Source organism: Oratosquilla oratoria, chromosome 27 (genome assembly GCF_046742065.1).
Source record: "Oratosquilla oratoria isolate Oo_2021 chromosome 27, ASM4674206v1, whole genome shotgun sequence".
In the NCBI taxonomy this organism is placed as follows: domain Eukaryota; kingdom Metazoa; phylum Arthropoda; class Malacostraca; order Stomatopoda; family Squillidae; genus Oratosquilla; species Oratosquilla oratoria.
The window spans coordinates 560,964-577,130 of NC_134803.1; the positions used below are offsets into that span (position 1 = coordinate 560,964).

A 16,167-nucleotide genomic window follows, 5' to 3' on the forward strand; every position below is an offset into this window, starting at 1 on the left:
ATTTAACTATACCTATGCAATTATTTATGTATTTTATTTGTTATTTACATTATTATAGTCTTTATTTATTGTTTTATTATTATTATGATTTTTTTTTCGCATCCGACCTAGATATGGACCAAAAGGTCTCCTGTCGGCATGCTCCGCCTTTGTAATCCTTTGTAATGTGTTTGAGATGAGGTGTCTGAGAAGTATGATTGGGGTTACTAGGCTAGATAGAGTGAGAAATGTGGAGGTGAGGAGGAGAACAGGGGTGGAAACGGAGTTGGGAGATAGGGCTGATGAAAGCGTATTAGGATGGTTTGAACACATGGAAAGAATGAGTGAAGAAAGACTACAGTAGTAAAAGAGGTATGGAAGGCAGATGTGGAGGGAGTGAACATGAGGGGACGTGCTAGGATGAGGTGGATGGATGGGGTGAAACGGGCTTTGGGGAAGAGGGGAATGTCTGTTGAGGAAGGACGGGAGAGGACAGAAAACAGGGGTGAATGGAGAATGGTTGTATATGGAGGATGCTGTGATGCATGAGGTGGAATGGCCCGGGGGATGGGGGGTGAGGTAGTGTGAGCAAAATTTGATGCAGCACGAAGGGATTTCTCCCCCGTCTTCTCCTTTTATGCAAGGGGGGGACGGAGAGGGGGGGTCGCCGATTTAATGAAGCAGCCTTGCTGTGGATGTGCTGTGTCTTGCAACACTGCTGCTGACCCAGGGCAGTGGACAAGGTGCAGGGATGACCTGTCATCCAGTAGGTGCTAAGATAAGAGGGAGGGTGGAGGGGTGTGGAGTGTATTCAGGGATGGAATGGGTGGGAATGATTTTATGCCTTTTCCTTTTTGGCTACCTCCCTTGTAAGGGGGAAAAAGCCTTGGTATATGTATGTATGTATGTATGTACAAGATGATGACCAAGAAGTACAAATGAAAATAGAAATATATAGAATGGGACAATATTCTACCACCAAATAGTGTTGCATATGGATTACATAAATATTGGATTAAAAACAGAAGTGAGAAACAGGGTGGAGGAATCATGTTTTTGGCCAAGAAAAACTTAAATGTGACAAAGGTTACAGAGGGTAAAAACAGTGTGGAAGTGATCATGATAAAAGCTGAAGACAGTGACATGAAAAGTAAAAATGTTGTGGTGATTTATGTACCCCCAAAAATGGGCTCTTGGAAAGAGGGTGAGCATTAAAATATAATAAAAGATACAAGGCATTCATTAAATAAGATGCTGAAGGATGGAGGTATACTGGTACTTTTAACTACAAGGAAATCTGTTTGGAAGAGATGACAGTGATAGGCAGAGAGGATCTATGGGAAAATGTATTACTTGACATGACTAGATATAGGAGTAATGAAGAACCATCAAGACTGGATTTAATATTTACAACAGCCTGAAATTGTGCATAAAATTGAATGCAAGACACTACTTGGAAAAAGTGACCACATACTAACAGAGGTTGAATTAAAGGAGAAAATACATATGGAGAGAAATGAGAAATACAGAAAAGGAAGACTGATGTACAACAAAATGGACTTTGGGAAACTTAAGAATTTTTTTCAAAATATAAACTGGTAAAGATTCTATAATGAAAAGACACAAATGGAAGAGAAATGAATGATTTTGACGGAAATTTATAATGGAGTGAATAAATACATACCAAGACAGAAACAGGAAAACATGTACATTAAATGATCATTCAACAGAAGATGCAGTGAAGCAAAAGATAGAAGAGATAAAGCTTGGAAAAGATGGAAAAAATAGAAAAAACCTGGAAAGTGGAAAATATATATTAACCATGGAAATGAATATGTAAAGGTGTGCAGAAAGAAAAAAAAAGAAACTACAAAAAAGACATCATAGAAAAATGTAAAGATCAACTGAAACTATTCTATAAATATGTGAATGGTAAACTTAAAGATAAACAGGAAATGGGGAAACTACACCACAGAAATATTGAATATACAGAAGACTTAGAAATTGCTGAAGTCATAAACAATCACTTCAATTTAGTTTTCACTAGAGAAAATGTACAGCATTGGGATGAAGGAAGTGAAGTGTGATCCCTCCCCCCATGAGGGAAATAAAAATAACACAAAAAGAAATAATGGAGAAATGAACAAACTTTGATGTCAGAAATCACGTGGCCCAGACTGAATTCTAAATTGGATGCTTAAAGAATGTAAAGAAGAATTAATGGACAAAATATATAACATAATAAGTTGCTCACTCTAAGAAGGAAAAATACTAAAGGACTGGAAAAATGTCAATTTTGTACAAATATATAAAGGAGGAAACAAAGAAGAACCAACAAATTACAGACCAGTCTCCCTTACAAGCACTGTAGCCAAAGTTTGTGACAAAATTATCAAGACTAGATGGATAAGACACCTGGAAGAAAACAATATAATAAACCCGAGACAATCTGGATTAAGACAGATAAGATCTTAAACTTAATTGGTTTTTACTGAAGACTAAATTATATAACAAGAAAGGGATGGATGGGCTGACTGTGCTTTCCTAGACTTACAAAAAGCCTTTGACAAAGTACCACACAAAAAATTATTTAAAAAAAAATGGAAAACATAGGAGGGATATAAGGTAAATTACTAACCTGGATGGAGGATCTCTTGCATGGCAGAAAAATAAGAGTAGTGCTCAGAGAAAAGAGTTCAGCTTGGCAGGAGGTGATTGGTGGAGCTAACAGGGATCAGTATTGGCTCCAGTAATGTCCACTATTTATGTGAATGACATGGATGAAGATGTGGAATGTTACATGAGCTTCTTTGTAGATGATACTATATTGCTGAGGAAAGTGAATACTGAAACGGATTGTGAATCACTACAGAGAGACCTAGACAAGACTTGGAAATGGAGTCAGAAGTGGGAAGTAGACATCAACATTTACAAATGTAGAATAATGGAGTTTGGAAAAAGTAAAAAAAAAAAAGAACGTCAGAATAAAAATTGGAACAAAAGAAGTAAAGAAAGAGCAATGACAAAGATGGCACCAACACTTTCAAAATTGACATATGAACAAAGATTGTCTAAATTGGAACTACCTACCCAGGAACAAACATGAGAAAGAATTGATCTATTGGCCATTTACAGAATCATGAAAGGCACAGAAGTCCTTGACAGAGAAGACTTATTAAAATGGGATAAAAGAAAGACAAGGGGACATAAAAAAAATTAAAAAGGATAGTTAAAGAAGAGATCTGAAGAAAAAAAGTTTTCCACAGAGTGGTGGATGTCTGGAACAAATTGGATGAAACAATAGTGTGTGCAAACACCATACAAGAATTTAAGAACAAACTAGAAGTTGCCAGATACAAAGACTATGAGCATAGCTCCCCTTCCTGTATAATACAACTGGGTAAATACAACTTGGTAAAATATATGGCTTGTTGGTGCAGTAGTTAATGTAATAGGCTTGAGACGAGGGAGACCTGAGGTCAAGCCATGGTCAGGAACTGAAAGCCTTAATAACTCCATTACTGTTTCCCATGACCAGATTTTATACCCATGCTGCAGCAGCTGCAGAGCTCATGGCCATTCTTGCAAAGGCACTCCTTCTTCGATGTATGCAGCCTCCTGCACAGACAGTTCCTGGGCTGGTTTCTCTAATGATCAATAACAACTTACTTCCCCTTTTTTCTCTTCCTTTTCCTGTTCCCCACCCTACTCCTAACCCGACATCCCACTCTCCTTCATATCCCCATCTTCCCATTCCTACTCCCCCTCTTCCTTCTCCTCCTCCTCGAAAAAGGTCACTTGAGGTTGTCCTACAAAAAGATCATATGAGGTTGTACTCACGTATCCATTCCAGACACTCCAACAAATGGGCGACTTGACTGTGAAGTCTTTGACTATGGTGAGAATGACCTGAAGCTCCTCAAGGGCCACATAGAAGGAGTAGAGCCTCAGAACCTGGTCCTTGAGTGTTGCTAAGTATGGGCTGCATATGCTGTGAAACAAAAGAAGAGCATTTGAGAAAAAAACATAGAATAAGACCAGTTGACAAAGAACAAAATAAATTTTTTGAAAACTATCATTGAAGGAGCAAAAATGTAGAATAACAAGAAAAGGGAGAGGAAGGAGGGGTGAAGAAGGATGAGGAAGAAAAAGAGAGAAAAGGAGAGCAAAGAAAGAGGAGGGGAAGGAGAGGATTACAAAGAGGAGTGCAGAAGAGAAGGGAGAGGGGTAGGGGGAGGGGGAGAGGAGAAAAAGAGAGGATGGAAGACGGAGAAGAAAAAGGGGAGAAGGGGACGAAAGGGGATGGGAGGAGGGAAGGGAAAGGGATGGATGAAGGGAAGGGAGATGGGGAAAGGGAATGGGAGATTTGAAAGGGGGGAGATATGGAAGGGGGAGGGAGAAGGGAAAGGAGAGGATGGGTGGGAAGATGATGAGAGGTTAGATGTGTTAGGTGCTACAAGATACTGGGGCAGATATAGGGGAAGGGGATCAGGCCAGGAGACAGGGGCAGTGGGAGGATGAAGAAAGAGAGCAAGTGGCAATTTTATTCAGATGTGAGAAAACCCAAGGAGGAGGTGGTCCTTTTTGTATTTTCTCTGGCCTTCACCAATCTATTCTATCTAAAGGATTCTTTAACAGATGAAGAAAACTGTGAGATGACAAAAAATTCTTATTGCCCAGACATTGGCAGTTGGAATGGAGGGTCTCCCCACAGATGAATAAAATTATATGTAAAAAAAAAAAAAAAAAAACACAGTGTCACTATTCAATAGAGAGTTCAGATGAAACAGGTATAACCCATTACTGGCCAGAAGGCAACCACACAGATGGAAAAAACTGACTTACTTTTCTTTACATACAGATTCTCCTCTTTTCACTATTACTACCACTATTTTTTTAATGACCTCCACTTTGTTAGGATATGTCTCCCATAGACACAGTTCATTGGCCCCACTTTTGCCAATGACTGTGGTCAACCACCTTTTTATAAAATGAAGCCTAATACAAAATATCATTTATCCTACAGTATTTTCTACTACAGTCTGATCAAAATTGAGGTTCTGTGTGTGCGCTGATTCAAGGGGTGGGGACATGGTACCTCTCATGCATAGGAGAGCTGATCTTACGAGTGAGAATGATAGTCTATATTTCATCCATGCCACAATACTCCTCTTTGGTTGTTGTTTCTTTTCTACCATCACCTCTGTCATATGAGTGCAGAATGCACCTTTGACTCATCATACCTGAAGTCATGAAGGTTATCAAAGTGAATGAGCCCTAGTCCACATTCTGTATACATTTCTCATACATCCTGATTTTATCATTCACATTTCAGGAGTGGGATGCCTCAACAGTTAGGTTATTGTAACAGGAGGCCATAGGATCAAGTATTCATATGTAAAGGAAGGTCAGTTGTCCCTGTGTCCAAAAACCACTTGTGTTGACGTCCACTCACACTTCATCTGATGTATTGAAGGTGCAGTACCTGAGGTTTTCCCCTCCTAGGGGGATTAGTGTTGGTTCTAAGGTCACATCCTAGCATACCTGTCTGTTGGTGATGGCCAGAATTAGCTCTCTTTTCAGGGTTTCTTTATGATGACTTAATAATTCAGTGATGATCAGTACCATCCTTAAGATGTAATTCCACTTGTGTTTAACACCATATATGACAACTACTACTACTACTACTACTACTACTACTACTACTACTACTACTACTACTACTACTACTACTACTACTACTACTACTACTACTACAACTACTACTTTTTTTAATGACCTCCATTTTTGGGCAACTGTATGGTGAAAACAGTCAGGATCTGTTTTCCAGACAGACTTCATTGGCCCCACTTTCGCCAATATATATGGTCGACAACCCTTTTATATTCTATCTTATTATGATTTGATTAAACCTAATATGGAAGTTCATTTATCCCATTTTCTAATTAAGTCTGCTTAAAATTGAGGTTCTGTATGTGTGCTGATTTAGGGGGTGTGGACCTGGTACCTCTCAGATATAGGAGAGCTAATCTTAAGATTGAGACTGATAGTCTACATTTCATCTGCACCATAATACTGCTCTTTGATTATTGTCTCTTTTCTGCTATCACCTCCACCTTATGAACGTAGAATGCCTTTGCCCTTGGACCTAACCCATCTAAAATCGTGAAGGTTATCAGAGTACTGGTAAATGAGACCTGGTCCACATTCTGTACATGCTCCTAGTACACCCTGATCTTTTCGCTTTCATTTCAGGAGTGGGATGCCTCAACAGTTAGGTCATTGTAACCGGGGGGCCATTGGATCAAATATTCATCTGTCAAGGAAGGCTAATTGTCCCTGTGTCTAGAAACCTCTTCACGCTTTGTCTGGTGTGTTGGAGGTGAAGTACCTGAAATTCTCCCCTCCTAGGCTGAGCAGTATTAGGCCATGAGATCCCTTACCTCGTCATGTCTTATACAGATGAATCCACCCTACTTGCATATCACTGTATGGTTTGGAGCAATCTGTGCACCACAGGGACATCTGTTAGGTAGCCCATCCAATGGCCATCTATACCTCAAGGTAGTGGCATCTGTGAATAACTTTTTGTTCAGATTGAATCCCTTTGCCCTGATTGGTATTGCTATCAGCCTGTTGGACACCCCTTCTTCCTGTGCCATGCCTATATTTCTCTTCATAAGATTCAATAGCTTATCCAATAAGGTGCAATGCTCCTCTGCCTCGCTTCCTTGCCCTTTGATATATTTTTTTCTAATTTCTTTGGTTTCATTTATGTTGGTTTCACTCTGTTGATCTTGTGACATGATGCTGTTTGTTAGAGAGGATGCAAATGTCAGAGAGTTTTGATGTTCTATGTTGGCAAGGGGCATTGACCAAGAGGGGAATGTCTATTGAGTAGGGAAGAGAGAAGGCAGGAGATAAGGATGAGTGGAGAATGGCTGTGTATAAATGATACTGTGATGCAAGGAAGGTGAGGGGGTGGGGGATGGGGGGTAGGGAGTGGTTATGTGTAAATGATATTTTGATGCAGCCCAAAGGAATTTCTTCCTGTCATCTCTTTTTCGACATGAGGGAACAGAGAGGGGGGGTCACCAATTAAGTAAAGCAGCCTTGCTATGGATGTGTTGTGTCTTGTTGCACTGCTTTTGACCCAAGGCAATGGGCAGGATACAGGAATAACCTGTCATCCATGAGGAGCTAAGATGAGAGGGAGGAAAGGGTGATGGGTGGGAGTGGAATGGGTATATGGCTTTTGAACTGGCTACCTCCCTTGTAAGGGGGAAAAGGGCCTTGGTATATAGATAGATAGATGTCAGCAAGGTTAAGCAGGTTTGAGATGCCCAGCCCTCCCATTCTTGGTGGAAGTTCAAGTAATTTTCTTTCTTGATCTTTTAAGATATGTCAGTTGGTGCTTGCTAAAATTAGCTAATTTCTTATGGTATTTTCATGAGGACTTAATATTTCAGTGATGCTCAGTACCTTCCGTATGATGTAATTCCACTTGTGTTGGACACCACATATGAATGTAGCATACACTGCTTGTGGTTTAGTTTTTGCAACTCTGACTAGTTGCCTAACCTCCACCACCCACTTGTTAAATTTGTCCTGTACTACTACTACTACTATTACTACTGCTACTACTTTCTTGTGTATTTTTAATAAACGGCTTCCATCCTTGTGGAAATGTGGTGAAAACAGGCAAGTTCTATCTTCTACACATTTAATTGGCTATGGTCTACAATCCTTCTGTATGTTCATTAGATTATGTTTTAAACAAGTCTTCATTGATTTGACTATCTACTATAGTTTGTTCAAAGTTGAGGTTACCTGTGTGTGCTGGTTTAAGCAGCAGATACCTGGCATCTCTCAAATGTAGGAGAGCTGACATTACGAGTGAGAATGCAATCTTACACCTCATCCACACCACAATGCTAATACTACTGTTGTTACTACAAATACTACTAATACTACTTTTTAAACTTTACCACTACCTACTACTACTACTTTTTTTTTCTTTTTTTTTTTTTTTAACAACCTCCATATTCATGATATTGTGTGGTGAAAGCAGTCATGATCTGTCTCCCACAGACACGGTGCATTGACCCCTTTCTCACCAATGACTGTGGTCAAATACCTTTTTATATTTCATATCATTTTACTTTAATGAAGCCTAATACAAAATATCATTTATCCTACTTTCTACTAGTCTGCTCAAAATCAAGGTTTTGTGTATGTGCTGATTTAAGGGGTGGGGCCCTCATACTTCTCAGGCATAGGAGGGCTGGTCTTAAGAATGAGAATGATAGTTTATATCTCATCCACACCACAATACTCCTTTTTGGGTGTTGTTTCTTTTCTGCCATCACCTCTGTCAGATGAGTATAGAATGCCTTTGTCCTTTGCACCATCCCGCCTGACAGAAAGGCACTGTGGGAGGTTATGCAGATTTATGGGATAGGAGGAAAGCTTTTGGGAACTGTCAAGAATTTTTATGAGAGTAGTAGAGCTTGTGTCAGGATTAGAAATGGAGAGAGTGAGTGGTTTGAAGTAAAGGTGGGACTTCGTCAAGGATGCGTTATGTCGCCCTGGCTGTTCAACTTATACATGGATGGTGTGGCGCGAGAGATGAATGCTAGGGTAGTGGGTCAGGGATTGGAGATGGTTAAAGAAAATGGAGAAAAGTGGGAGGTGAGCCAGCTGTTGTTTGCAGACGACACTGCGCTTGTGGCAGGGTCGGAGGAGGGATTGAGGAAGCTGGTGGCAGAGTTTGGGAGAGTATGTGATAGAAGAAAGCTAAAGATAAATGTGGGTAAAAGTAAGGTGATGAGATGTACAAGGGGTGAAAGTGGCGGTAGACTGGAAGTGAACATTAAGGGAGAGCGACTGGAGGAAGTGGATAGTTTTAGATACTTGGGTGCAAGATGAAGCAGGAAAAGGTGGAGTGAAGGTGGAGGTAGAATGTAGATTGAGAGAAGTGAGTAAATGCCTTGGTGGATTAAAGAGTGTAATGAGGAATAGACATTTAGGAATGGATGCGAAGAGGAGACTGTATGAAGGAGTGATTGTGCCAACAGCACTGTATGGGGCAGAAACGTGGAACATAAGAGAAGAAGAGAGAAGGAGTGTGAATGTGTTTGAGATGAGGTGTCTGAGAAGTATGGTGGGGGTTACTAGGCTGGATAGAGTGAGAAATGAGGAGGTGAGGAGGAGAACAGGGGTGAAAAAGGAGCTGGGAGATAGGGTTGATGAAAGAATATTAGGATGGTTTGGACACATGGAAAGAATGAGTGAAGAAAGACTAGTAAAAGAGGTATGGAAGGCAGATGTGGAGGGAGTGAACATGAGGGGACGTCCTAGGATGAGGTGGATGGATGGGGTGAAGGGGGCTTTGGGGAAGAGGGGAATGTCTGTTGAGGAAGGAAGGGAGAGGACGGAAGACAGAGGTGAATGGAGAATAGTTGTATATGGATGATGTTGTGATTGCATGAGGAGGAATGGGCGGGGGGGTGGGGTAGTATGTGTGAGTAAATTTTGACGCAGCCCGAAGGGATTTCTCCCCGTCCTCTCCTTATATGCAAGGGGGGACGGAGAGGGGGGGTCGCCGATTAAATGAAGCGGCCTTGCTGTGGATGTGCTGTGTCTTGTGACACTGCTTCTGACCCAGGGCAGTGGGCAAGGTGCAGGGATGACCCGTCATCCAGGAGGTGCTCAGATGAGAGGGAGGGTGGGAGGGGTGTGGAGTGTATTTAGGGATGAAATGGGTGGGAGTGTTTTCATGCCTTTCCCTTTTTGGCTACCTCCCTTGAAAGGGGGAAAAAGCCTTGGTATATGTATGTATGTATGTACCATCCCGCCTGAAGTCATGAAGCCTTTATTGTTCTTAGTAAATTATAGGTTTCTCCGACTATTTTGTTTATATGCTTGTCTGGTGACATGTCTTTGCTGACAATTACTCTTAGGCCTTTTTCCAAGCTATTTTTACTTCTTTTGTACCAACTTTATGTTGCCCTGATTGGAGCTAGTACAGAACTTTGTGGGACTCCACTTATCATTTCTTCCCAGGTCAAGTTTTTGTCTCTAACTACCACCCTCATTTTTCTCCCATTCAAGAAATCTCCATCCATTTCATTAATTTTTTTTGTACACCTCCTGTTGTTTCAAGTTTTCTTATTAGTTTTTTGTGTGGTACCTTATCAAATGCCTTTTGTACATCTAGAAAAGCACAATCCGCCAATCCGTCCCATTCTTGTATTATGTCTATTAGCCTTAAATAAAAACAAATAAATTTGGTGGCACAAGATCTTCCTTGTCTAAAGCCAAATTGTTTTGGATTCAGTATCTTATTTTCTTCCAAATGTTTAATCCATCTATTTATATATTGGCATGATATTTGCATTTTTCCAATCTTGTGGTACCTTTCCTTCTGAGTGAGCAATCTATTATTTTATACATCTTGTCTACTAGCTCATCTATACATTTTTTTAGTATCCAGTTTGCAATTCCATCCAAAGTGCGTGATTTTCTGACATCAAGGTTTAATATTTGGTCCCTTATTTCTTTTTGTGTTACATCTATTTCTTTCATTGGAGGGATCTTTCTACCTTTTCTTCTTCCCAATTATGTGCATTTTCTATTGTAAATAAAATGTTTGTTCATAACCTCCATTTCTACATCTTCTTTATATTCCTCATTTCTTTGATGCAGTCTTACTATTTCTTGTTTATTTTTTAATTTACCATTCACATACCTTTAGAATAATCTAGGTTGATCCTTACATTTATCTATTATGTCTTTTTCATAGTTTTGTTTTCCTTTTCTGCATATTTTCACGCATTCATTTCTCAGTTTGATATATATTTGCCACTTACTCATTTTTTTTTTCTTTTTCCATTTTTTCCAAGCTTTGTCTCTTCTATATTTTGCCTCACTACATTTTTTGTTATACCAGCAATTAATGTACACCCTTTCCGGTTTCTGCTTTGGTACATATTCATCTATTCCTTCTTTATATATTTTTTTAAATATATTCCATTTTTCTTCCATCTTTGTTTCTTCATTTAAGAGGTTTTCCCAATTTACTAGGGTGAAGGAGGCTTTGGGGAAGAGGGGAATGTCTGTTGAGGAAGGACAGGAGAGGACAGAAGACAGGGGTGAATGGAGAATGGTTGTATATGGATGATGTTGTGATTGCATGAAGTGGAATGGGTGGGTGGATGGGGGGTGAGGTAGTATGTGTGAGCAAAATTTGACGCAGCACGAAGGGATTTCTCCCCGTCCTCTCATTTTATGCAATGGGGGGACGGAGAGGGGGGGGGCGGAGAGGGGGGGTCGCCGATTTAATGAAGCGGCCTTGCTTTGGATGTGCTGTGTCTAGCGACACTGCTTCTGACCCAGGGCAGTGGACAAGGTGCAGGGATGACCCTTCATTCAGGAGGTGCTAAGATAAGAGGGAGGGTGTAGGGGTGTGGAGTGTATTCAGGGATGGAATGGGTGGGAATTATTTTATGCCTTTTTCTTTTTGGCTACCCCCCTTGTAAGGGGGAAAAAGCCTTGGTATATGTATGTATGTACTTTTTTAAACAGTTTTCTGGGTTTCTCAAAATACATTTTGTTGTACATTAGTCTACCTTTACTATGTTTCTCATTTTTTCTTAAATAAATTTCCTCTTTTAGTTTGAATTCAATTAATATGTGGTCACTCTTCCCAACTGGTGTCTTGTATTCCATTTTATCCATAATTTTAGGCTCTGTTGAAAATGATAAGTGTCTTGATTGTTCTTCATTGTTTCTATATCTGGTATTCTCCTTTACCCACCGAGTCATTGTATATTCAATGGTCATATCCAGTAGTATATTTCCTCAAAAGTCCTCTCTACCTTTCACTGTCATCTCTTCCCAACATATTTCTTTGGAATTAAAGTCACCCCTGATTACTATGTTTCCTCCTTCATTTAGTAATTTATTTAATGCATACCTTGTGTCTTCCAGCATTTTGAAGTGGTCACTCTCAGTCCAAAAATATGTTTTTGGGGGCACATATATTACTGCAAATATTCTACTTTTCATGTCGATGTTTTCAACTTTTATCATAAACAATTCCACATTATTATCTCCTGTTATCTTTGTCAATTTTAAACCTTTTTTAGTCAAAAACATGATTCCCCCCCCACATTTCTCCTTTCTATTTTTATCCAGTAGTTACATAGACCTTGTCCCACAGTATCAGGTGGTAGTGGGCTTTTTAATTTCACCTCTACAATTCCCATTACATCTGGTATCTCTTCTTCCATTTAGTCATCTAATTTAATCCTGAAATCATGCCATGTTAATGTACAGTATTTTAAATTTTTCCTTTCATTTTATATATATATATAGTAGTAGGCCTCCGTCAGTCGATATCGACTATGGATATTGCGCCGGAGAAAGTCATGATTTTGCTAGCGACAGTGACGGCTGTGGCTGGTGAGCCCGATGCGGGAGTGGCAGTCTCGGCTGCATTTGCTGCATGTGTGGCTTGTTGGAGTGGCTGCTGGGGTGTGTGCCTTCCGTTTGGCTCTCTTCTCACTGGATGTGGTCAGAATTTTTTCCTCTCCAGATTTCAGCTGCTTGTGAAGAACACTGCGCCATTTGCTGCGGTCGGCTGCTACCTCTTCCCAGTTCTCAGTGTTGATGTCCAGGGCTTTCATGTCACGCTTGCAGACATCTTTGTAGCGCAGTTGGGGTCGACCAACGTTTCTCTTGCCGGAGACAAGTTCACCGTAAAGGATGTCTTTGGGGATGCGTCCATCTTCCATCCTTCGCACATGGCCGAGCCATCGAAGTCTGCGCTGCCTTAGCAATGTGAATATGGTGGGAATACCTGCTCGCTCGAGTACCTGGGCATTGGTAATCTTGTCACTCCAGCGGATGCCAAGGATGCGGCGAAGGCAGCGCAGATGGAAGTTACCCAGTTTGCGCTCCTGCTTCGAGTAGGTCGTCCATGTTTCGCTGCCGTAGAGGAGAGTGCTGACAATGCACGCGTTGTACACTGCCATCTTAGTTGACGTTGTCAGCTTCTGGTTCTCCCAGACGCGGGTGGTAAAACGTCCTAGGGTCATAGCAGCCTTGTCGATGTGCTTGTTGATCTCGTCGTCAAGGGACAGGTTGTCGCTGATGGTGGATCCCAGGTATGTGAACTGGTGTACGACTTCGAGTTGGTAGTCGTCGATATAGATAGCTGGTGGAGTGTCCACATCCTGACTCAGCACATTGGTCTTTTTTAGGCTGATGGTCATTCCGAAGTCTTTGCTGGCCTGGGAAAACCTGTCCATGAGGCGCTGGAGTTCTTGCTCATTGTGGGAGGTGACAGCGGCATCATCAGCAAAAAGCATGTCTCTGATGGTTATCTCAGTCACTTTGCTTTTTGCTTTCAGTCGAGCCAGGTTGAAAAGTCGACCGTCAGATCTTGTGCGAAGGTACACTCCTTCTGTTGATGTTCCAAAAGCATGCTTTAAGAGCATAGCAAAGAAGATGCCGAAGAGGGTTGGAGCCAGTACACATCCTTGCTTGACTCCACTCTTGATGTCAAAGGGGTTGGACATGTTGCCTTCATACTGGATCGTTGCCTTCATGTCATCGTGGAAGGATCTAATGAGACTGTGGAGTTTTGGAGGGCAACCGATCTTTGGAAGGATGTCGAACAGCCCTTCCCTGCTGACCAGGTCAAAGGCCTTGGTCAGATCTATAAAGGCTATGTAGAGGGGCTTGCGTTGTTCCCTGCATTTCTCCTGAAGTTGACGAAGGGAGAATATCATGTCCACTGTGGACCGTTCTGTTCGGAAGCCACACTGAGACTCAGGGTAGACGCGCCCAGCGAGTTTCTGGAGACGCACAAGCACGACGCGGGCGTAGAGTTTCCCAACAATACTCAAGAGCGAGATGCCTCTGTAGTTGTTACAATCACTCCTTTCACCCTTATTCTTGTAGAGGGTGACAATCTTGGCATCTCTCATGTCTTGCGGCACGGCTCCCTCTTTCCAACACTGGCATAGGACGTCATGGAGGGGCTGCAGTAGAGTGTTTTTACAGCACTTGATGAGATCAGGGGGAATACCATCATTGCCAGGTGCTTTGCCGCTTGCTAGGCTGTCGATTGCTTTGTAGAGTTCCGCAATGGTTGGTTCAGCATCTAGTTCTTCCATGATAGCCAGGGGCTCAATGGCATCCAGGGCTGAGGGGGCAACGGTGTTCTCTCTGGAGTAGAGCTCAGAGTAGTGCTCCACCCATCTGTCCATCTGCTTGCCCTTGTCGGTGATCACTTCCCCACTGGTAGTCTTGAGGGGGGCTGTTTTGCTCTGTGGTGGGCCTAGAGCTGTCTTGATGCCTTCATACATTCCTCTGATGTTACCCGAAACACACACACACATATATATATATATATATATAATATATATAATATACATATATATATAAACATATATATATATATATATATATATATATATATATATATATATATATATATATATATATATACCATTGTCTCAGTCTTAGGTCCAGTACTCTCAAAAAATTATTTTCAGTCTCTCTCTTTTTTTTTCAATTCTTAGTGTCTTTTCTTCTCTTTTTCCTCTTCACTCATTTCTTTCTTTATCCATACACTTTTGCAATTTTCGCTTCTTGCCAATTTTGCTGTTTTAGATAATACTTCCGCTATCATTTGAGATCTTAGCTTAATTTTTAGTAGTCTTTTTTTTTTTTTGGGGTACAGTCCCATTCTGTGTACTTCTATTTATCTATTTCTTGCCCCTCTTGTATCTCTTTCAGAATTTCTTTTGCAATTTCTTTCTCCTCTTTTTCTCTAAGGTAAGCTGCATTATGTTTTTCTTTTATAACATAAACTACTATACACTTTATTTTATCCATTGTGTCTCTTGACACAATTCTCTTTCTCCTTAATTACTTCAATAACTGCTTCTTTAGCATTCTCTCCCACTCGTTGCTGCACTATTTCTTTAAAAGTTTTTTTTTCTGTCTTGTTCCCCTTTCCACTGATTTTTTATTTCTTGGAGATTTGTCTTTTTTATTGTTCCTCCCACTTTCTTGGTCACCACTTGTATTTGTCCTTTTACTTTTTTTTTTTCTTTTTTTTCAAAGCCTCATTTTTATTTAAATCTTCATTTTTCATTCTTTCATACTCACTTTTGACTATGATTAACTCCTTTTTTAGATCATTAAGCTCTCTGTTGGTTTCACCATTTTGGAGTTTTAACTGATTAATTTCTTTATACATTGCCCTGTATTCAGCTTTCAGATCTATAATTTAATTTAATTCTGTAATCTCCTAATTCCTTAAGATATTTCTATACCTTGATTCTCTCTCCCAATCTAAACCTTTACCTAATATTCAAATTTCTTTTGCAAACCCAGGAAAAACAGTGTTATCTAACCTTTGGTTTATTCTTGGAGTTTCAATGTTGCAAGTCTTTTTTGGTATGACTCCTAATGATGATTCCACTTTGCTTACATCCAATCTTCTCATTGTTGGTTCACTATATTTATGTCTTTTTTCATCGTTTTCCATTTTGTGTGATTTATTGAGTGAATTTACTCTGTTTTATCATTTTGGTCACTCTATAAATATAGCCCCCCTATCACATAAACAAGTAGATGTTTCCTCAAGATTTATTGAAAAAGTGCTGCATTTCAGAGCTCACTTTAGACATTTGTTACAGTCCATGCCTGAAGTTCTCCACTCTTAAGGGGAGAAGTGCTAGTTTGATGGTCACATCTTTGCATACCTCCTGAAGCTTTTGGGCAGTGAGATCCCTTATCTTGCCATATCTCATACAGATAAATCCACCCTGGTTGTATATCATCATATGGTTTGGATCAAACTGTTTACCACAGGAACATCTATTATACCTTTCCAATGGCCATCCATACCTCAGGGTAATGGCATTTGTAAATTCTTTTTTGTTTAGATTGAATCCCTTTGCCCTGACTGGTAGTGCTGTCAGCCAAATGAATGCACCATCTCCCTGTGCTATTGCTATCTTTCTTTTCATATAATTCAATAGTTGATCTAATAAGGTGCGAAGCTCTTCCTTCTGCCTCTCTACCCTGCCCTTTGACATGCTTTTTTTTTAATTTCTCTGTTTTCATCCATGTTGGTCTCCTTCTGTTGATCTTGTGACACAATGTTGT

The 16,167-nt window shown here is 40.4% G+C and overlaps 1 protein-coding gene across 1 annotated transcript in view; it reads right to left on the bottom strand.

Moving 5' to 3' along the window:
* Positions 1-16,167, bottom strand: part of LOC143039847 (uncharacterized) — a 155,734-nt gene that overhangs the window by 35,916 nt on the left and 103,651 nt on the right. The window contains exon 6 of the mRNA XM_076210103.1: positions 3,820-3,970. Within this exon, the coding sequence (XP_076066218.1) occupies positions 3,820-3,970 (151 nt within the window). The remainder of the gene's footprint in view (positions 1-3,819; positions 3,971-16,167) is intronic.